This window comes from Antechinus flavipes, chromosome 4, assembly GCF_016432865.1.
Source record: "Antechinus flavipes isolate AdamAnt ecotype Samford, QLD, Australia chromosome 4, AdamAnt_v2, whole genome shotgun sequence".
NCBI classification, from domain to species: Eukaryota; Metazoa; Chordata; class Mammalia; order Dasyuromorphia; family Dasyuridae; genus Antechinus; species Antechinus flavipes.
Window position 1 is genome coordinate 226,383,214 of NC_067401.1, and position 23,640 is coordinate 226,406,853.

The 23,640-nt window shown below is 32.5% G+C and overlaps 1 protein-coding gene across 2 annotated transcripts in view; it reads right to left on the reverse strand.

Annotated features, from left to right (window-relative positions):
- Positions 1–6,727: 6,727 nt before the first annotated feature.
- The window catches only part of KHDRBS2 (KH RNA binding domain containing, signal transduction associated 2), a 903,675-nt gene continuing 886,762 nt past the window's right edge, over positions 6,728–23,640 (reverse strand). The window contains exons 9-10 of one of the 2 annotated variants that reach the window (XR_007953562.1): positions 15,555–15,728; positions 6,728–13,614 (exon numbers count right to left, since the gene is read on the reverse strand). Coding sequence is in view for 1 of the 2 variants with exons in the window: in XM_051997202.1 (XP_051853162.1) it covers positions 15,631–15,728 (98 nt within the window). In the remaining variant the exon portion in view is untranslated. Of the gene's footprint in view, positions 13,615–14,639; positions 15,729–23,640 lie in introns of those variants that run through there. The other variant, XM_051997202.1, reaches the window with a different exon arrangement.

A 23,640-nucleotide genomic window follows, 5' to 3' on the forward strand; every position in this document is an offset into this window, starting at 1 on the left:
AGGTGGAAAGAGAGGAATAAAAGTAACATTAGTGTTTATTGGCATTGTAGGGAAAGAGCTGGAAGGTCAAAAAACATAACTTATAGTTCTGTTTCACTTTCCTTAGTTTATCATCTCAACTTCTTTTAAATGTTTCATTATATTTAGTAACTAAAGATTTTTGTAATATAGATTTAGGTTAGATACTAGAGAATAGGATCAGCTAAACTAAGATTAATTCTGTTTGTCCTCTTTCAGCATCTCCTTACTGTAATCTAAGACAAATCCAAATCATTTTCAATTTTAAGCTATAAAATAGAACACACTAGATTTACTTGTTTTTCCTTTATTGGGATATTTATTTTTTTTCACTAAAGATTAGGAAATAATGCTGTTGCTTTTAAGTTTTTGATCTCAAAGTCCACAATGGAAAGAGTGATTTCAGAGATATGTTAAAGAATTTGAACGTAAACAGTTCTCTTGTTTCCAATGATTTTTAAAAAATAACAACAATATGTCACTAAACACTTAGATTTACTGTGTTTAGTTTTCTAATCTAAGTTAACAGTCTACATTTCACAGTAAGATTCCATAATAATTATGCTGTGAAGATCAGAAATCATGTATTTAATGGAGAATATTAAAAAAAAATGAATGAAAACAATTTACTGTAGTTAAATCTTTGTGTGTATTTTTGTGTGTTTTATAGAATCCTAGAAGTAGAAGGGTCTACAGAGGTCACCGAGTCCAATCTATATTTGGAGAAGAATCCCAGCATTGAATATCTAGACTTGAAAATCTCTTAGAAAGTCATGAGCTGATGAGATAGCCTATTTCATTTTTGGATTATTCTTCTAATGTTTTTCTGCTATGGGGCTTAAATTATCTTACTCACCAATAAAAATAACAAATCAAGTTTTATTAAACAAAAATTCTGTTAAACAAACAAATTAAATATTTAGGATCACAAATTCACAGATCTAAATGTGGATTGGACTTCAGAAGCCATCCGGCCCAACTCATTCATTTATCAGATGCAGAAATTAAAGCCCAGGAAAGTAAAATGACTTGTCCAATATCATAAAGGTTGGAAGAATCAGAGATTGGATTTGAATCCTTGGCCTGTGAATCTAGAGAAGATTCTATTCTAAGCTACCTTCTTGAAAACAGAAGACAGTTAATGTGTTGCTCTTGTCATATGTCTTCTCCAACTTAAATAAAATCATTTTCTTCAACTAATCCACATATGATTAATGTCCTGAGCTCTCAGTATCCCAGTCATCTTCTTTTAGAGGTGTTTCACTTTGTCATTGCCCTTTGCAAAATGTTATTGAGTTCAATATATCAGATATGCTATGACCAGATCAATGTACAGTGGACACTACTATTACCCTCTCACATCCATTTCCACTAGTACTACTACTACTATTACTACTGTTGCTGCTATAGCCGATGCTACTAATATTACTATTTATTTGTATAATTCCTTAAAATTTACAAAGTCCTCTACATATATAATCTCATTTGATGCCTGAAACAACTCTAAATTAGATGTTTTTATTATCGCCATTTTACAGATGAAAAACTGAGGCTGAGAAAGGTTAAAACACTTGGCCAGAGTTACACAGCTAGTAAGCATCTGAGGTAGGTTTTGAGCTCAATTCTCCCAAATGTCAAGTTCAATGATGTCACCTACTGACTTACCCAACTGCTTCTTACTGTCAACACTCTCTTATCCTGAATATTTTCTTTACTTTATTGCCCTTTAAGATGATGAAAGAGGAAATATGAAGTAGTGGGTGGAATAGTGCCCTTGGGATCTACCTAACTGACCTTCTTGCCTCCAATCTTTCTTCACTCTAGTCCATCCAGCTAATTAGCTTTTCCTTAAGGTTTGTCATTACCTTAATCAACAAACTTTATTATCTCTCTATTGGCTTTAAAATGAAAATAAAATACTCTTTAGCTTTTAAAGTCCTTCAAAACTTTGACCAAATCTATCTTTTCAGTTTTATCTACATTTCTCCACCCACTGCACTCTGTGTTTTAGGGAACCAAAGGATTCCTTTTTGAGTTTTGCACACTCATCACTCCATCTCTTATTTCTGACCTTTTGGACTGGCTAACCCTCATGCTTGGAATGCACTTTCTGGTAATCTCTCTCTCTCAGGAAATTCCTCTCTTCCCTCAAGACAGCTCAAGCTTCACAACTTCTACATGAATCCTTTTCTGATCCTTTCAAATGCTAGTGCCTTTTTCTTTGCCCCTCCAAATACTTTGCATTTAATCACCTAGTATTTGCCTATATTTATAGCACAGTGCACTATATAGTTAGCTGACTGTGAATCCAGAAAGATCTACATTCCAGATCTGTGTCTGACACATATGTCTATGTGACTGAGCAAATCATGCAATTGTCTGAGAATATAAATACCAAGAAAGTGCCAAATTGTATTGGTAGAGGAAATTAGTTCATCCAGAATTTCCCATACCAATGAAGTCATAGATTTAGTCTCTATCATGTTCTCTTTACATATAACTTATTTTGTATCAATTCGCTCACTGAAGGCAAGAGTTTTGCAACTAGGGATTTGTTCCCAGTTAATTAAGGAAGCTGAAGCTGGTAGAGCTCTGGAGCTCTGGATTCTGAAATGTATTAGGACTAAAGCTGGAACACTTTCTGAAATAGACTCTGTATCAATGTAGTGAAATCCTGGGAAAAGGAAGTGACCACCAGGTTATTCAGTGAGAGGCAAATCAGTTCAGTTCAGAATTGGAGTCAGTCAGTTGTGGAAATGGGCTTCCTGAGTAGTCATTGCAATTCAAGCCAAGGCAATAGAGGATCACTTGGTTAAAAAAAAAAAAGTCAAGAGGGAATTGCTTAATACATCATATATATATATATATACACACACACACACACACACACACACACACACACACATAATGATGATGATATATTCTTAGCACACACCACAGTGCCAGGAATATATGAAGCACTTAATAGATGTTTGTTGATTGGTTATCATGTACCAGCACTAGCTGTGTTACCAAAAACAAATTGTTTAATTTCTTAGTTCCCTTTGACCAAGTTTCAAAAACCATATTACAGATGAGTTAGTGATTTGGAGGGAATTTCTACACACGGAGTTCTCACTCTTCAAGAATCAGAGGTGTGGATCTCCCTATTCCTTTCCACCCCAACATCCCCCTACCCATATGCACACATACATTTAATTTTTAATTAGAGGCAGCTGATAGAGCAGTGAATTGAGAAGGCATAAATTCAAATTTAACCTCGAGCACTTACAAGCTATGTAATATGGGTAAATCCCTTAATCTTTGTCTCAGTTTCTTCAAAGATAAGATAGAAATAGCATCTTTCTCTTACAGTTCTTGTGAGAATCAAATGTAATAAATATAAAAAGCACTTGACAAAAGGACAAGTACCCTCTTTCTGTCTCTACCACCCTTCTTCTCTCTCTCCCCCCCCCTTTCTCTGTCTCTGTTTCAACTTCTTTGCCTCTATATCTCTGTCTCTGTCTCTGTGTCTCTGCCTGTCACTGTGCATGGGTGCTAACGCACACACACACAAGCACACACACACACACACACATACACACACATACTCACTCATTCACTCACTCCCTTGGTCCACTTCAGTATACTGAATTTTTCAGTCCACAAAATTTACTGGAACTTTTTGTCAGGAACTAACTAGATCTTTCATTCTAATACTTCAGTTGTGGAGGGATAAAAAGGACCCTCAATCAATTGAAACGGTCATCTCCCTCACAACATATTAAATTCCATGCTATTCTTAAAAAAATGAATCATATAAAAATTAATTGTCTTTCCCCTTCCTCTACACCCCTCTCACCACTTAATTTGCATTTCACATTATGTAGTTTTCCTGATTTCTATTACTAAGTATTCTAATAGCCATAATTAATAAATCTGTCATTTGTTTTTCTCATTAACGTAGGAAAATTTTATTTAAAAAGCCAGAAAAAATTGTAACTGTGGTTTACATGCAAAAAAGATGAAATATATTTTGAAAACTTACATCTTCAAGTTTATATTAAAACCAAAGAAACAAACAACAGTAACAACAAAACAAAAAACAAAAAACAAAAAAAAACAAGCTTTTGTGCCCAGATAAATTGAATGCCTCTCTGTTAACTTAGGTATGCACTGAATTCTAAGATGTGGAGATTCTTCCCTGGTTACAGATAGAATATGGGAGGAATGTAGTGATAGGTGGTGTGAATTGTTACTGTAATGAATTAGCAACATGAGTTGTGATTCAATGTACTGAAACACAAATTCAATTTTAAGAAACCTAGGTTAAAGATGTCCTTAATTAAATAATTAGGTTGCCTAGTAGAATCCCAAATCTGAAATAGAATGATCTGTATCTGAGATACCAATGGATTATAAAGTAGCAGGCAAAGTTACCTAGCACAAGCCATGTTTCAAAAAAAGTCAATAAAGGGTTGTATCATTCTGGGACTCATTTAGTTACTGGTGGTAAATGACTCAGTATCTTGTTTTGCCAAAATTTGAATGCTTTATTGCTCTTTAATACTCACTAAAACATGAGTTGTACACAAATCCTAAAAAAAATTAATTTAATAGAATATTTTTACAAATGGATTTAAAAAAAATATCCCTAAGCATAAAAAATTCTAATATTTAATCTAACTCTCTGAATAGTGTTTTATAACTAAATTAAATTGTCATTGGAAGAACTAAATGAAATAATTGTGAACCACAACTTTTTGGAGATGAGGAGGGAATGGACTGTGATATGAGAAGAGAGTTGTTCAGATATCATTTCACAGCTTTGAAAATATGGAACCAAACTCACCATAGGATACTTTAAAAAAAAGTTTTCATTTTTTAAGGATTTTTGGTCAGTTCTTAGGGGCCATTTCTACACTTAAACTGGTACTTTTCTGAAATAAAAAAAAAAAAAACAGCAAAAATAAAACAATCACATTTTATTAAAAGAGGCATAGTTTCCATGTCTAGAGTATTAATCAAGAACTATTTATTAAACATATACTATATGCCAAGAACTGTATTGAGAAGCTCATAATCTATTGGGGAGTACAATATATACATATATAAATATATAGAGAAATCCTGCTGTACCTTTCATTGGTTATATTGCATTTATATTCTTGTTTTCTATTATGGGACTGAGACTTTTAGGAATGACAATCATAAATTGGAAAAGATCCAAAGAAAAGTTACCAAGCTGTTGAATAACCATAAAAAGATTGTTGGAGAAAATAGCGATATTTGGACTGGATAAAGAAAAAAATGGAGTGGGATAGAATAACTGTCTAACAAGTACATAGAAAAGATATCACATGCAATAAAGATTTGATTTTTTTTTTAGTCTGCTTTACTCCAGAAAACATTTCTAGATGTGATCTTTAGTTTTGAAATGATATCATTTTAAGCTAGATAGAAGGCAGAAGGAAAAAAAAAATTCTCTGATTCAGATCTATCCCATATCCATTCATGAAGTGCTAAGATATATAGAGTAGAATTTACAGAATATTAGAGATAGACTTGAGAGATGCTCTAGAAGTAGTGTCTACAAGATTTTAGAATTCAAAATCTCTTCTTTCAGCTAAGGGGTATTCCAGCTCCAAAATTATGATATCACAACTGTCTAATATCACTAAATTTGACATAACTTGCATACATATTAAGCTTTGAAGTTTTGCAATGTGCTTTACACACATTATCTTGTTTAATCCTCTCAGCAATATTGGAAAGGATGGGCTATTATTATTCTTATTTTATAAATGAGGAAATTGAGGCAAGCAGAAGTTGGGTGAGTTTCCCAGAGTTACATAGCTGGTAAGGCAGAATTGATATTCAAGTCTTCTTGACTAGGAGTACTAGTACTTTATGTCCTATACCACTTAAATCAAAAGAATTGGGTTCAAATTCAATTCTACCACTCAATGATTTCCTATATAATCTCCACTGAGTCATCACCTCTCCAAATCATCGTTTTCCTTCTTATAAGATGAAGGAAACAAGACTTTCACTACTGCTCTAACAGTGTTACTGTGATAAGATTAAATGTGAGAACATTTTATGAAGAATTACACACACACACACACACACACACACACACACACACACACACACACACAATCTGCTTCAGGAGAGAGTGTAGTCCCTCTTATTGGATGTCTTCAAGCAAAGGTGGGTTCACTATTGAGCACACAATGGCACACTAGATAGAGTGCTGAATCCCAAATCAGGAAGACCTAAGTTCAAATGTTGTTTCATAAAATGATGAGCTATATCTCTCTGGACAAGTTGCTTAACCTCTCTGAGCCTCAATTTTCTATTTACCTCAAAGGATTGCTGTGAGGATCAAATTTGATAATGTAAGTAAAGTGCATTGTAAACATTAAAATACTATGTAAATATTATTAATGACTATGTCATTGTAGAAGGTATTCTTATTCGGGCATTGGTAAGATTTGTCAACTCTGAGGAGCCATAAAATGAATATTCTAACAAATTATAACCAATGCTTATGGTTTATCTATATTTTCTACATGATTGTAATATGTCAGAAATTTATCATTTTCATAAAAATCTTTGAGACCATACTACCTGACCATAATGAAATGTTACTATATTTCTCCACTTTCTTAAATCTATGTTTTCATCAGTGTGGTTATTTCTTCAATCAATATAAATCAAAACCCCTAGATAAACTAGTTGACTATCTTAAATAAATCTGGCAAAAAAATCTTTCCAAAACAAATATTGCTCCATGGTCAATATGACAATATCTTTCTCAACTTGGTTGGTATTATTCTTCAACTACAGTTATTAAATATTGCTGTACCTCTACTTGTTGGACTTGCTTATTTGGTAGTATCTGTCAGACTTTGTGATCTCCTGGACTTCTGGACTAGCCCTTGAGAACCACAGATCATCTTCATTCCCCCCTAGATAAACTAGTTGACTATCTTAAATAAATCTGGCAAAAAAATCTTTCCAAAACAAATATTGCTCCATGGTCAATATGCCAATATCTTTCTCAACTTGGTTGGTATTATTCTTCAACTACAGTTATTAAATATTGCTGTACCTCTACTGTTGGACTTGCTTATTTGGTAGTATCTGTCAGACTTTGTGATCTCCTGGACTTCTGGACTAGCCCTTGAGAACCACAGATCATCTTCATTCCATAATGAAGAAATGTAGGAGTTCTTTAGTGGAGGGGGTATCTATATTTATACCTAGTTTACAACAGATACTATGATGCTAGTTCAGATGGTAAAATTAACAAGCATGCATTAAGCAACTATTAAAGTGACCTGTACTGTGCTAAGGATACAAACAAAACAAAACAAAACAAAAACCATTCTTTTTTTCTAAAAATGTGAAGTCTAACAGGTGATACCATATGCAAATAGCTTGTTACAAACAAGATATTAAAAATAATTTGGAGATAATTTAAATGAAGAAAGCATTTGAATTGTGAAGGACTGGGAAGATTTTTTGCAGAAGTGAGATTTTAGCCAAGATTTTAAGAAAGCCAGGCAAGCCAAGAGGTAGAGTTAAGGAGGGAGAAAGAAGTAAAAGATTGAGGATTTTTTATAAAACATTGATTAGTTGTTAAATAGAATGCTGTTAATTCATGTGCTATATAAGTGATTTCCACTCAAAAGCTTTTTTTTTTTTTTTTAAAGATATTTGTCTTTTATATTAAAGTTAAATTATAAGTGAAGTTTTGCATGGTTATATTCCAAAGAAAAAGATTAAGGAATTTGTTGGAATCTTTACAAATTTTTAAGTCATTAGAGTTGATAGAGACAATAATTATCTAATTTAGCATGGTTCAGTGTCATTGATCTGATCTTACAAGATGTTTTGGGCTAGAACCTGAAACAAGGTACTAAGTAGAACTAATTGACTCAATGCTTGTGTGCAAACCTTTACTCATTGGAGTTCACACGTTTGGGAGATTTCAGGGTTTAGTATGAGATATTCGAATTCACACCTCCCTTGCAGCTCTTAGGGCCAGAGAGCATGCTGGGAGATATCCCACAATCCCACTCTCTCATATATAAGAAACAGACAGAGGCTCTCAGAGGGAGTTCAGCTGAATTAGATTGAGAGGGGAGTGTCAAGTGAGTTCAGCCAGAAGCCCTCTCTCAGAAGAGAGTTACTTCAGGTTAGAGAGAGTTACTTAGGAACATTGACGGGTCCTAGAGGAGCACTCTGGGAGGAAGCTCACAAGCCGTTTCTCTGAGGCAAGAGAGATTCATTCCATTTTCCACTTGGCTGGCTGGAGGCTGAAGAAAGCAGAGGCAGAAGCAAAGGACAATCTGAAAGAGCTCTTGGAACCAAGCAGAGAGATAGGCCTCAACTAACCGGGCTATTTTGGAAGGAGAAAATAAACATTTGCATTTTATCACCTGGCTGCGTTTTGAGGTGATTATTACTTTCAACTGCAACTAAGGCTGCCTCCAGAAAACCTCCCCAAGAAACCTGCTCACTCTCAGAGAGAATCATTCTTATATTATATTTTAAAGAACAAGAATACCACAGGAATTTTAAAAAGATCCTAAAGTTGAGGTGATATAATAATGGATAGCCCACTAAGTATTTTTTTTTTCCTTTTCAAATAAAATATTCCAGTCCTTAAGTTAGAGATGAGAAACTTTCTCACAAGCATGTTAAGGAAGTAATACTTTTCAAGTCTGCAACCCTTGTAGATTTATTGTATGATACTTAATTTTGATCTATATAACCACATTAATTAACTATAAAGCAATAAGATATTTTAAAATATTTAAACTTTCAAAATAGCATATTAGTCATTTATTTACTCTAACAGATATTTTTTAAGCAGCTACTATGTGACAGACACTGTGTTAGGCAGTGGGGATATGAGCATAAAGGATGAAATAATATTTATTCTCAAAGAACTTTTATCTTAGCACAATAGTGTCCATATACTTTCTAATATGGCCAATATTTCAAGACTATGCATTTTAGCTTCTTATGAGAAAAACTGAATATCTAATGAGAATGATAGAGACCAGTCTTACAGTGTTTAGAAATGGAAAGTAATAAAGTAAACAGATCCCCTTGATGAGCTGTCATAAACAAATGATAAGATAGTTCTTTTAATAGATGATTTATATCATGCAATGAAAATTTATTGTATTTTGAGAAAGAATGGCCTTTCTAATAACAATGTACCATTTTAATATCTTGTATGTGCAATTTTTCTAAAACATCATTTTCTTTTCCTTAATTGCTCAACCCCCAAACATTCCTTCCAAAATATGTCCATTAAAGAGATTTTCTCTTTATTTTTTTGAGTTGTGGGAAGTAATTTAGTCATATATTGAAGTACTATAAAATATTACTCTATATGACACTATCTAAATTTACATATTTCTAGCCAATTTAGCTTGTAGTACTTTAACAAGATAGAATGCATACAATTTGATAAATATGCAGCTATTTTAGACAGCACTTTAGACTCACATTGCCTTTGTAAAATGAAGAGAATGTGACATTCAGTGCTCTTAAAATGCAACAAACTTGTAATTACTTGGTGGTTTGACAAAATCACAGAGTATATAGAATATTTGAGGTTATCAACTACAGGTTTTATATTGCAAGTAAAAGAAAAAAAGGACCTAAAGCACTTTTAAAGTATAGAGTCTCACATATATTGTTTCTTTTCAACACACGTTTGTCTCCTTCATTTATATATTCAGCTACTTATTCCTCATTTATTAAGGCCTTGCTATATGCATAGCACCATGCCAGATGCTAGCCTAGATACAAGATAATAAGGGCACAGTTGTTGTCCTCAAGGTGCATGAATCTTGACCAGATTACAGTGGGTATAGTGATATAAAAATATGCTGGCCAGGGCAGCTAGTTGGTGTAGTGGATAGAGTAACAGCCCTGAAGTCAGGAGAACCTGAGTTCAAATCTTACCTCAGTCACTTAACACTTCCTTGTTGTGTGACCTGGGCAAGTCACTTAGTCCCAATTGCCTCAGCAAAAAATGCTAGCCTAGAATAAATGAAAAATATAAAATAACATAATGTGGAGTAATGATAATATTAAAAAATGTATATAGACTCTCTAAGGAAGAAAATCATATTTCCAATTTAATGAGTTTAAACTGAAGATATGCAAGATACTATAATAATATACATCAGAATAAACTCTATCCTCTTAAAATAACATAAAATGATATATCTACTATTAGATAGAATGATATATCAACTTCTCTGTTTTCATATATTTTCCTAGTAGAATGTAAGATTCTTGAAAGCAGAGAACTTTTTTTTTTTTTTTTTTTTTTTGCATTTTGCCTTTGATTCCAAAATCCCTTGCTTTATGCTCTGTACATGGGAACTCTTTTTTATTTTTTTATTTTATAAATATGTGTTGGATTGAATTGGATTGTATTCTAAGTAATACTTTGAGGACTTAAAAATGTCCCTTCATGTCTAGGTGAGTAAATTATAACAAATAATAACATTTTAATTGGTTACATTTTACAATGAATAATACTTTGAGTTTTAAAATATTATTTAATCATTTAATCACTTTCTCTTAGGGGAATTTAGTAACTGTCACTATTTTGAATAATAACGTTTTTGCTTAAAAGGGATCACATAGTATCTACAGACATACCACATAAATTCAACTACAGAAATAATTTTTCATCTACAAATAGTTTCATAACAATAACATATGTATCACATGTATAATTTAGATTCCCTTCAAACTATACTCTGATGTAGGCTCCAAAATAATTTTTGTTCCTATTTTACAGATGAAAAAACAAGGAATCAGAGAGCTAAAATTACTTGTCTAAGTCAGAATTCAATCCAGGTTTTTGATTGAAGGTTTAGAGCATTTACCACTAGTTTCACTGCCTATCCATAACTGGACGAAAAAAAAAAACCCAAAACAAAGGCAGAATTCTTACAGAATCTTATTTGGTTATATGTTTGTTTGTTTTTAATTATGCAGTCTGAACCTTAGGTTTAGAATGATGAACAACGTTGTCAGAAATAGATGTTCAATTTCCTGTGTTTAGTAACGACTGCTACAAACCCCTTTAAATATGGTTTCTTTTTTTCTTTTTTTTTTAAAATAATTTATATGACAATAAAGAGCCCTCTCAAAAAGATTTGAAGTTATGGTGTGGAAGAGGGAAGAGGAAAGAGAAAAAAGGGAAAGAGAGAAGCAAGGATGAAGTGAAAGAAGGAAGGAGAAGAGACAAAGAACGAAAAGGAGGACTGAGAGACAGATAGGCAGAAAGGCTTCAGTGTCAGAAAGACATCTGTGTTTAAAGACCACCTCTGATAAATTTGCAATCCTGGGCAAATCACTTAACCTCTCAATACCCCAGACAATTTTTTAGGAGTACTAAATTGTGGATGTACATAGGCAGAGGGAGTTTTTATTATGGGGCAGATTCCCCAAATTAGAGAGATCACAAATACTACAGTTGAATATATATTCCTTCTCCCCTCCACTTCCCCCCCCCCTTTTTTTTGGGGGGGGGCTGAGAAGTTAGTTAAATGAATTGCCTAGGATCACACAGCCAACATGTGTCAAAAGCACTCCTTGGACAGAGGTATATTTTAGATTTTGAAGATGGTTATTTCTCAACTATGCCAAAATGCCTCTCATATGCGTGCATACATATGCATATGTGTTTGTGAGTGTCCATATATGTATATGACTAGTATTATTAGTATTATGTTCAATGACATCATTATTTCATTAGGGGTTCAATCTTGGGATTAATGTATAGAGAAAAGAAATCTTAGGAGGACTTCATTGATCCACCAAAGGTACCACAGATAATTGGTCTTTCCATTCTATCTTTGATAATGTTTTTAGATAAGTTATAAGAAGTCATAGTCTATGAGAATTTAGGCTTATCTGTGCCCACCTTGGGGGATTGATCTGGATCAGACCAAGTACTAAAAAACCCTAAGTCAGAATGGAATTTCTTGCTTGAAAAGAAAAAAATATAATCATCTTTAGTCTGAATTTTTTGCCCTTTCCCAGAAGATCCTACAGTCATCTTTGTCTTTTGTTGCCCAAGTATCCTGAGGCCTATTTTCCGTTTCTGTTGCCTTGGGGATAGGCAGGAATCAAAAGCATGATTCTTCTTCTTTTCTCTAAATTACTCTCTTTCATGAAGTCTAGTTCCACCCCTAAGGAATGATCAGAAGACTAGCATTTGAAAGATGGGGCAAGTCCTCTACTGAATCAAGTAAATCAATGTTTTCTGATATGATATTGTTTCTAAAGTTTTACCCTCTCCCCCAAAATAGATTTGTGAAAATGAGTCCATTAATGTTTAAGGATTGGGTAGAAACCACATTTTTAGCTTTCATGCTTCACTTAGGGAAGTACTTAAAATTTTTTTTTCTAATGCATGATGAATACCTTCTTTGACTTTGGAGTTCTTTTTTTTTTTTTTTTTTTTTTTTTTTTTTACTTCTGTACTAAGGCAGAGGTGACTTTTTGGGAACTCATATGTATAAAATGGTATTTTAACAAGCTAGAAAAGTGAAAAAAAAGTATCATGTGAAACAGCAAATGATATTTTCTTTTTTTTTTTTCAGCCTATAAACAATTTGAGAGAGGAAAAGAGGGTATAAAATGTTTTTCTGAGGTTTTTCAGGAATAAATATATTTCAAGGGGGAAATTGATTTTTTTTTTTTTTTTTTAGTTTTGTTAGCAGCTTCCTTAGTAAAAAAAACAAATAAAAAAAAAATCTTGGGGTTATCTTCAGTAAAAGTATAACTACTCAAGTGGTTTAAATTATTGTTGAATGGAGATGGCTTTTAATTGAAGATCTATCTATACTAAGCTTGGAGCTAAGAGAAAAAGATGAAAGCATCAACCTCATCACTCTATTTTAAACAACTATTACCATTTCTTTATCATAGAATCCCAGATCTTGAACTGGAAGGGATCTAAGAGACTCAATTTGTTCATCTCTCTGATTTTATGGAAGAAGAAACTAAAGTCCAGAAAAGTTAAGTGACTTACCCAATGTCACATAGTAGATAAACCTTGGAGTTAGAATTTGAACTCAGGGCCTCTGATTCCAGAGCCAATTCTCCTTATACTGAATCATACCAGAGGGTTTTTTTTTTTTTTTTTTTTTTTTGGTAATCTTGCACATCAATCATTGGCCTTTTATCAGCAAGATGAAAATTAGTGTAACTCATAGAACAACATGAATCAGATATTAAAAACCATTGGCTTTAAGACAATGAAATTTGTATGTGCAGAACACTGGTCTCAATAAATATTAAACTTAATTTGCACCAAATATTTAGAAAAGATCACTGACTTTAAAGGATATGTGAAACAGCTGTTTATTTGGCAGCAATCTCAACTTTATCAGAATTGTAGCAGGCAGGCTATAATGTACACATTTCTTGCCATGTCCAGCTGTGACTTTCTGTTGCTGAGGAAGGCATGTTTTAAGTAGAAGGGAAGGGGGGAAGCTTACCTGAACACTTCCTAACACATCACATCTGCTGCCCATTTATGTGCCCTTTGCTTGTAGAAACCTGGAATAGTAAGACAGAATAAAAGTAAATGTAACCCAACAGTATTTGACCAAAGCCAATGCTACCAAAATTCACTTTCAGATGACAGGACACGCTTCATAAAGCTATTAGCATGCAACTCCAGCTGCAAGAGATTTTCGTTCACAAACTGAACAGCAATATGTCTATGCTTTATTCGCATCAAAAAAGTAAACCAATCACATTGACAAAAAGCCACTGTAAACAAAAAAACTGTATTTTAAAAGATTAACAGTTTTGGCATTTATCCCTACCATCAAGTCTTTCACATTTTTTTTTTTCTCCATCAAAATTTAGGTTATATATTTGATGTTAGCAAGAGTTGCATTACTATTATTGCTAATTTTAGTTCTGTTTATTACCTTGAGGGTTATATATTGTAAAATAATTTTGATGCCTCTAGTTAATGTTAATTAGTTGTTTTAATAGCCTATAAACCTATTTGTTATATTTTTGTAGGTTTACTTTTTTAACTATCAGTAACTTAATAACTGAGAATATTTAACATTACTGTTGCATACTCAAAATTACAGAGTTACTATTAGTGTTACCTGTTTAACGTTTAGTCATCCTTTGAGTCCTGCGACATATTTCCTTAATAATCATCAGCCATCAAGTCTGATAGTCTCAAAAGAAATATCAGCCCTCTAAACTGCCTTCAAGGGCGGTGATATTTAGCACTGAAAATTACAAATAAAGTTTTTGAGGTTGAATAGCAACAACTGGCCAGTGACACTGATGATTTGTTTGTCAAAACAAATTATTAGAAACTACGCAAATGCCATCAACACACTCCTCAGAGTGAAAACAAGAACGTGAATCTATGCGATGCTTACATGTTGAATGGGATATTTAATGTGCGGGGAAACTCAAAGGTTGAAGAACTAGGCATTTAGACAGTGGTAAGTGGTAATCTTACCTCTTTATACTCCATTACATTCTCACGTGAGACATGCTAATACAAACAAGTCAATCAGAGTTTGTGTTTAGCAAGATAAAGCTTAGAGGATAGTTTAAAATCCATTTATTATTCTAAATCCAGTTTTTCCATTAACATGTTATACATTAGTGTTTACTAACCATGATTCATGTAACAGTTTAGTTTGTTAACTTTTAAATTATTTAACAACCAGAAGTTATTAATACAATTTTTTAAAGGCTTACACAAAATTCTTAAAACAGACTTGGGTTCATTTTTGTAATTTTAAATAGAAAACATTTTAGGCATCTCTTGAAGAAGAAATAAAGCAGGCATTTAAAGCTAGAAAACAAGTAATTCCAAATTTAGTTTGTTACAAAAGGTTTCAGCTTTATTGACAAATTATGGCAAACATATTTGACAAAATTGTGGTTTCCTATTTAGAGAAGCTTACACATGGAACTTTATGTGGTTTTTTCTTTTTTAACAAATACAGGTTAAAACACTGAACAAATTCAGTTAGCTACATACATACAGTAGCTGCTTGTTTTCAACCCCATTAAAACAGCATTTAAAATTAAATTTACAAACTGAATATCGAACATCTTCATCTAACTAACATATATTAAAAGACAGGTTAAAACAGCTTATCTACATCTTGATTATCATCTAGTTCAAAAATCATATTACAATCTTTTAGCAACCCTAAACAAAGCTCAACCTCAGCTAGTTGGTAGAAACTCAATATCTGGTAACAGCTTCATGCTTTTTCTTTTAATAAAAAATAAAATGAAATAAAATACACACAACAATGAAAAACAACCAAGAGTATATCATCCTACTGAATGGTTTATAGACAATGCTTGTCAAAGTCTTTTAAGTCCGTGTTATAAAAGAATACTAATGTCAATGTCACACCAACAGTATAGGAAGAAATACACAAGAAGTACAGGGGGTAATCATGAGCAGTAATCCCTAGGATAGAAAAGAAATGGACTATTACTTGTCTTGTTGCTGTTTATGTGGAGACCACAGGCTATTAATTGTCTTTGAGGTGAGGTCACAGATGAGGAAGACCTTCAATATCTACCATAGGGGTGTTCCCTGTATCCCCCTCTGGCTGCCCTTGGAGGTGGTGCCTTTAGGCTGGAACGGGTTGGGGCCCATTCTTCTTGTGCTATAGATAAAAGAAAGACAGTAAAATACATGTAATATTTTTCACTTTCAAATGGAATAGTAGAATAATTCCTGGTGAAGAAGGGGAAAAATTAAATTAACATTTTGAAAGGCTTAAACTACTGATCTTCACCAGTGAGCAGTAGGACTATAGAACATTTTCCAGAGAAAATGTTTTTCTTGTTCAAAATGTATTTCTTTTTCAAATACAAGAACAGAAGGAACTACTTAGAAGGAAAATATTTTGAAGGAGGAAGAAGTTAGTTTCTGGAAGATTATACTGTTATTATTAGCATGAGAATTTGCTACACTATAAACTAACTGTATCTGTGTGTATATTGGGAATGGGACAGATTACTTCATATTTGGATTTTAATAAAGGGTTTTATGTGGACCAAGAGCTGAAGAATGCTAGAATTAAAAGAGTATCAGAGTCTGGAGCCTTAACTAATTTCAAGTAATTAAAAAGTTGAGTGATATCTCACAGACACACAGACACAGACACACACAGACACACACACACACACACACACACACACACACACACACACACACACATATAGTATGTCTATTCAGAAGGTCACCCTGAATTGTAATAAATAGAGAACTTGCTTTCCAATAAGGAAATATTAGGTTCAAGCCCTACCTTACTGTGCAAATATGGTCCAGAAAGAAATTATTTTCATCAAGTAGCAGAGAACATAGTTCTATAAATAGGTTATTTTTATCAAAGTCTATGACATTATTGTAATTTAAGGTCATCTATCTCAGAGCCAGTGTGGCTTTCGAAGGGGCCAAGCAATAGTTGATGTGGTGTTTACTGCCTGACAATTCCAGGAAAAGTTCCAGGAGCAGAACTGAGATCCTATATAACATTTGTTAGATCTGACCAAGGCCTTTGATACTATCAAGCCTAAGGGCTTATTGAAATTTGTGTCAAAATCAGTTGCTCAGAGAAGTTCATCAGGATAGTATGTAAATTTCATGATGCCATGTTCACCCAGGTCCTGGATAGTGAGCAATGCTCTCAAACTTTCCCAATCACCAATGGAGTGAAACAAGGATGTTTTCAGCCATGTTACCTTTAATATACTTAGATTACTTACTCTATTTATTTATGTATGTATGTATCTATCCATCTAATTTATTAATTAACTGGTAAAGCTTAAATTATTTTTATGCACATTTCATCATACAATCCTTTCTTATTTCTTCTGCTTTCTTGTCATTAGATTACACTGTAAATATATTCAAAGCCATTTTGTAAAAATTCTCTAAAAATTATAGATGAGTAAGAAATCCAATTTAATTCAAGGAAATCACCCTTTTAAGACTATTGCAAGGATTCAGACAGATGGCAATAAAACCCATTTTAGGGTAGAAGTCAGTGGAAACAGATCTTTTGGATCACAGTTTCAGATCTGGAATAAACTTCAGAAATGCATCAAAAATGCAAGAGATATTGGAAAGAAAAATTTGGAAGCTGATTTGAGGTCTGAAATGTGTAAAAGGAAAGCATTAAAAGTAATAAAAGTCAAAACAAATGTGCATTTTATTAAATTGTTAAGTTTTTTAAAGGCTATTGCTTATTTTATCTTGGTGTATCTTGTATGCTACAGAGTAGCTTGTTCAAAGTAAGTGTTTAACAATTTTTTGCTGAATTGAACTAAAATTTATTTTAGTTATCACACTATGGTCTGATGCTCCTTTTTCATGGTTTCATTAAAATAAATTGGAATTAGATATTTTTTGTAATCAGTTAGTAAGTCAAAATGATTATTTTAAATGTGAAAATTGTAACATCATAGCTAATTTGTGTATGCAATAAATAATCATTAATTTTTACTTCATTAATTTAGAATTTATGATTCATTGGAATTAGATTTAAACACATACTTGAAAGTGTTCACATCAAAAATGTTTTCTTCTTCCTCCCAAAGTCTCAGAATTTTATTTGTACCCTTACTTTGAATAAATAAGCCGTTTGAATAGTATTAATTTGAGGACACATTGTTAACCAAGTAAAGGAAATAAATTATAGATATATGCTTTGTCACATGATTATATGATTATAAGCAAATAGCATTGTTGTTTTTAAATGCTTTGTCTTTTAAGTTGAAAACACTTTGTAAGGTTTCCTGAGTTTATTTAGATTAATAAGATCCTATTTTCAAAAAGGGAAGCAAAATGGTGTGATAGAAATGTTCCTGGGAGAAGACCCAAACTCTAGTCTGGATAGGCAATTTTCTACCTGTGTGACCTCGGGCAAACTAATTTTCACTCCTTGCAGCTCAGTTTCCTTCTTAGAAATATGAGGGTTTACATAGATGATGATGAATTCTCCTGTTTCTAAAATTCTATAATTTGTATTTATCATTAATTTAGATTGACCCTTCTCCTGAGTCTGTCAAGTTTTATAGACTCCTGTAATTTCCCTGAATGGCACTACTCTAAACATTGAGAATCATTCTTTTTTTGATAGAGGATTAAATTACCCAGATAACTTTTATAGTGTGTTTTTTTTACTCTGGTGTTCACAAAAGCTTTTGCATCTCTAAATTCTTCTCTCTCAGCAGAATCAGGCCTATTAAGTTGCAGGCATTTCTCAACTTGTCCTTATTTGTTCTCTGTGACCATGCATTTTGGGAGTGTTGAGAATTTATATGAAAAATCTGAATGTCTTCTTGAGGCTGCAAAATGCCATTCTTAGGTTGTTGCTGACGTACTTTAAAGATAGAGGTTGTTGAGAAAATTCAGTAGAGACAAGGACTAGAGGCCAATTTAAATATAAGATAAAGGAATCTTTAAATTGATTCTTACTGGATTAGTTCTTAAATCATTATCTTTAGGAAAGATAAATTTCAGAGACGTTTTCAGAGGGAGCACTAAATTCTAGAAATGTATTGTGTTTACATTTTATTAGAAATATCAAACTAGTTATTTGCATTTATGTATTCTTGATTATAATCTTTTTAAGATAAAGGAAGGAAAGGAACCATTAAGTGCCTATATTCTGGCACTATGCTAAGGACTTTACAAGTATTCTCTCACTGATTTTCACAATCATGGAAAGTGTGTGTTATTATTATCCTCATTTCTTACGGAAGATGAAACTGAGACAGAAATTAAAGGTATTTCCTCTGGGTTACACAGCTAAAAAATGTCTGAGGCCATATTTGATTTCAGCTCTTCTTGGCTTTCAGGCTCAGTATACTATCCCCTGAGCTAGTTAGGAGAAGAAGATTGTACAATCAATGATTTAGAGCTGGCAGGGATCTTGGAATTCATGTAGTACAAACTTCTCATTATTTAGAGGATAATGAGGTCCAGAGAGGTAAATTGATTTGTCTGTAGTCACAGAAGTAGGGAATCAGATTTGAACTCATCCTCTGATTCTAAATCTAGCACTTTTTCTACTTGTGTGATAGATAATTTGTTCAATTTATGATTTGCAAACTCTGAATCGATGCACAAAAACCACAACTAGCAAGGAAAACTCAGGGTGATTGTTATTTATCTCAAACCACAAACATCTAGGTCTGTCAATTACATAGTGCTATTTTAGCACTGTTACTTAAAATTTACATTGGCTCTATACCATTAAGTTTATTTTCTCCAGGATAAGTTTCCTGTATCTATTAAGGGTATCACTTTATGTAAATGTAGCTATTCAAAAGTATGGTTGGAGATTCTTTTGTAGCTATTTATCGGCAAAGAATGTTGAAATGTATAACCCTCATCTATTGCTTTATTTTCTGTACACATTTATCTGAAAGGAGAACGAACATTCAATCTATTTATTTGTCCTTCTTCCAAAAAGTGTTTAATTTCTTTTATACCTTGGGCCAAAATCCTAGTTTTCCATAATAAATAACCATTTCAACAGCATTTAATTAACTAATTAACTATTTTTATTCTGTCAGTGAATTTGAGCTGATTCAATTTAAGGTGTTAATGAGTGATTTGTTGGTACAAAGAGAAAATAGAATTTTTGTATGTCACTAAAATTTTAAAAACATTCATGGAATGGAATGACAGAAAGACAAATATTTTATGTCTCATAAATTATATCCATGTTTATTATATATTGGTTATTATGTGATAGAGAGACAACTTGGCATAGTGAATAGTCAGCTTTAAAGTCAGGGAAAATTGTGTTTAAATCCTACCTCTTACAAATACGAGCTATATGACTGTAAATTCCTAAATTCCTCTGCATTTTAAAAATTCTTTAACACTAGTAATTTTGAAGCAGGAAACAATCTACTTCTTCACAAGGAGCTTCCTATTTTGATGAAGCCCAGCAAAAAAAAAGGGTAGGTGTAAAAGGGAAGAATGATCAATTGACAGCCCACATATACTTTATACATTGATATACATGCAAAGGTATCTAGAGGAGTGTTGGATATAAACCTTGTAGGAGATTTGTTAGAGAGCATGAACCAGAACTGTTTACAATGATAGGAAACAGATAAATTGTAATCTCTGTCGGGAAAGGAGGTAATCATACTGATGAGATCAAAGATCCATTCAGCTATCAACATAATTATTATCCATTATTTTGTTATTTCAAAGTGGTTTGCTTTAAGTTTGTACACCAAAATTGTACAGAAAAGGAAGAAATTTATTTTAAAATTTAATTTTAAAAAATTCACCTTAAAGAGAGAAAAAATCCCTACCTCATAAAACACACTTTAGATAGCTGATTGCTCTCTCAATAATGAGAGACTTAAAAAGTAAACTCCTGGGAAACTGCTAGCTTCAATTTCTTCAAATAGATAAAGACAGTATTTTATATCTCCACAAAGATTGCCAGTTATAAATTCATTAAAATCAATTATGTTCTTGGGACTTTATTTTGGTTCTTGATAGTGGCTAATATTTTGAACATGTTTTCAAATGACAATTTGATTTTTCCTGGAAGAGAAATACTTTTTAGCTTTCACATTCTCTGTTGTTTCATTTATAAAATGAGAAAAATAATACCAACTGCTTCACAAGGTTGTTGTGAGGATCATTTGAGATAATACAGAGATATGTCACTTTTAAAGCATTATATAAATGTCAGGGGCTATAAGTTCAAAATGTTGTTGTCTAATATTCTAGGATGGTATCTATATCTTCTCATATTATATTCAATACTGAAGTTGTTCAGCTCAGTTTTCACTTTGAAAATCTTTCCCTCATTTATGGTGTGTATGCTACTTATCCAGAATGTTATTCCATTTTGTCTTTACTTATTCCAGTATTATACTTCCTTCATGAAGCAACATGTAATGGTGCAACTAGGTGGTGTATTGTATAGTGCATCAGCCCTGAAGTCAGGAGGACCTGAGTTCAATCTGTCCTCAGACACTTAACACTTCCTAGCTGTGTGATCCTGGACAAGTCACTTAACCCAATTGCCTCAGTAAAAAAAAAAAAAAAAAAAAAAAAAAAAAAGAAGCAACATGGAAGTCCTGCCTTCTCCCATAAGATTTCCTCCTTCTCCCTTAAGATTTCCTCCCTTTTTTCCAGAATTCATTCTGCCTTCTCCCATAAGATTTCCTCACTTTTTCCAGAATTCATTGATTTCTTAGCTTTGAATTTTTATATCACTTAGAACTATGTCACATGATTTAGTACTTAATGATACCTTTACTATAAATTATTCTTATATGTGTTTTAGTCTTGTTGCTCCAATTTTCTTATATGTTTTCAGTATCTCCCATATGACCTGACATAAGGTAAATAATTTTGCTGACTAATTGATCTAGGTATTTTTTACATTTAATTTCTTTAGTAAATTTTCAAATAAGTTTATATGCCTTTAGAATTTTCATATGCTGATGAAACTAAGAACTAGAGAGCTTAAGGACAAGGCAAAAGAGAATAAAGGCCAATTTTAGGTAATGGTAGAAATTGTATTAGAAATTTCTGAGAATGGCTAGAGAAGAAGTACACTATGTTACCACCACCATCATCCTATTTAGGGAAACAAAATTTGAGAGATATACATTTAAAACCTTTGCAAATGATATAAGATATAGAAAAAGTACATAAGGCCTTGTTCAAAACAGTCACAGAATACTATGATCAGGGAGCATCTATTAATGAAAATTGTGCTAGGTGAAAGTTATTGCAAAGAAATCATTCTAAGATGCCAATTTCTTGATAGTATACAAATTGTAGTAAACAAATTTAGCAATTTTGAGCCCCAAACTGACTCATTTTCATAGTTTAGGTCAATATATGAACAAATCAATTTGCTTTTCTGTACTTCATTTCTTTATTTCTAAAATGACAGGACTTGTTATTAATCTCAAAGTTCTCTTTTTGTTCTATAGCTAATGATTATCTAAGAAGAAATGAGTCTAGCCTCTTGTCAGTATTTTAGTTGCATACCATGAAAATTTTTCTTTTCCTGTGACTTATATTAGCTAGGGTCAGATGGCTCTCAGTTTTTCTCCTCACTGCTTCAGATCCTTCTAGAATCATAGATCAAATATGTTTTCATGTCTAAACCTATCTGGTTCTTTTTTACCTTTAATTAATGAACATTTGAATGCTTAACAAGAGTATATGAGTATTAAGTGTTTATGTATATATACACACATATATATACACATGTACTTTATTCCAATAAAGTTAAGATGGCAAGGGATGTGAAAAGATCCTTGTATTAGTAAGCTGCTGAGTAACTATTTAGTTGGGAATGTTTGGAGAGGTGCAGAGAAATATAATATACTAGAATTGGGCTATAAAAACCAAATAAGGAACTTTCTCTTGGTACAAAACCGCAAAGAAATAACTCTTCCAAATGTCTAGCACTGTCCCAAAAAAGTCAGAAAATTTAGCTGTTGGTAAAAAACATGGAAATATTTTCTAAGCTCTAGAAGGCAGTAATCATCTGTTTCTTTTTGAGGAAGAAGAAGCTAAGCCATGTGAACACATTCAATAAGTACTTAGCTAAATTTAGATAGTTGATGATCCACAACCTGTAAAGTTCTCTAATTGCTTGAAATTAAATAATAATAATGAGAACAGCAATCAATACTTATATAATTATAACACTTTTTATGCTTCCCAATGTGCTTTATATAAGAATGTTAATATTATATATATATATATATATATATATATATATATATGTATATTCCTTTGATTCTTACAATGTTTTTGTGAGCTGTAAGGATAGTTAATGAGGCAGAGGCTAAAAGAAGTTAAATAACTTTCCCAGCTTTTAAATACATGAAACAGGATTTAAACTCATCTTCCTGACTCCGGCTCCATTGCTATATCCCACTCTGCCACCTAGATTAAAATTAGAGAACCTTATTGTTAAAAAAAAAAAAATAATCTTTGATATTGTCAGAGTTAGAATCAAGTATAATTAACTTTATATTATTAACAGTATGTGAAATTTTATATCTTTATGAACTAAAGGGTCCCTCCCTTATTTTATCTCATCTCTTGCCATGGGAACTTACCTGATCATGTCCTATTTGTATACTTAATCTCTCTGAACCTTAAATTTTACTCTATGCAAACTTCATTGTTTATGGACATTATTAATAAATGATTTCTCTTTTAGACTATATAAAGGGTGATTATGTCTGTACATGTATGTAGTTTATGTAATAAATGAATTGCTAAATTTGAATATGAACAGATCTCTAATATTCCTGCCAACATGCTGGCCAAGAATATAATTTCTCCTGGGTTGGAGAAGAAAAGGAATTTACACAAAACTTTAAGAGAAAATATAAGGTAAACAAAAGGTCTCTCTAGCTTTTAAGCCATAAGTATTGACCCCAGGTCTGGAATTATGTAAGAACCTTGATCAACTAGATTGTAACTTGTGTGTGAATCCCTGGTAAACAGAGGAAGGCCTCACTACACTGCACCTGTATTGCCCTCACAACTTGTGATCA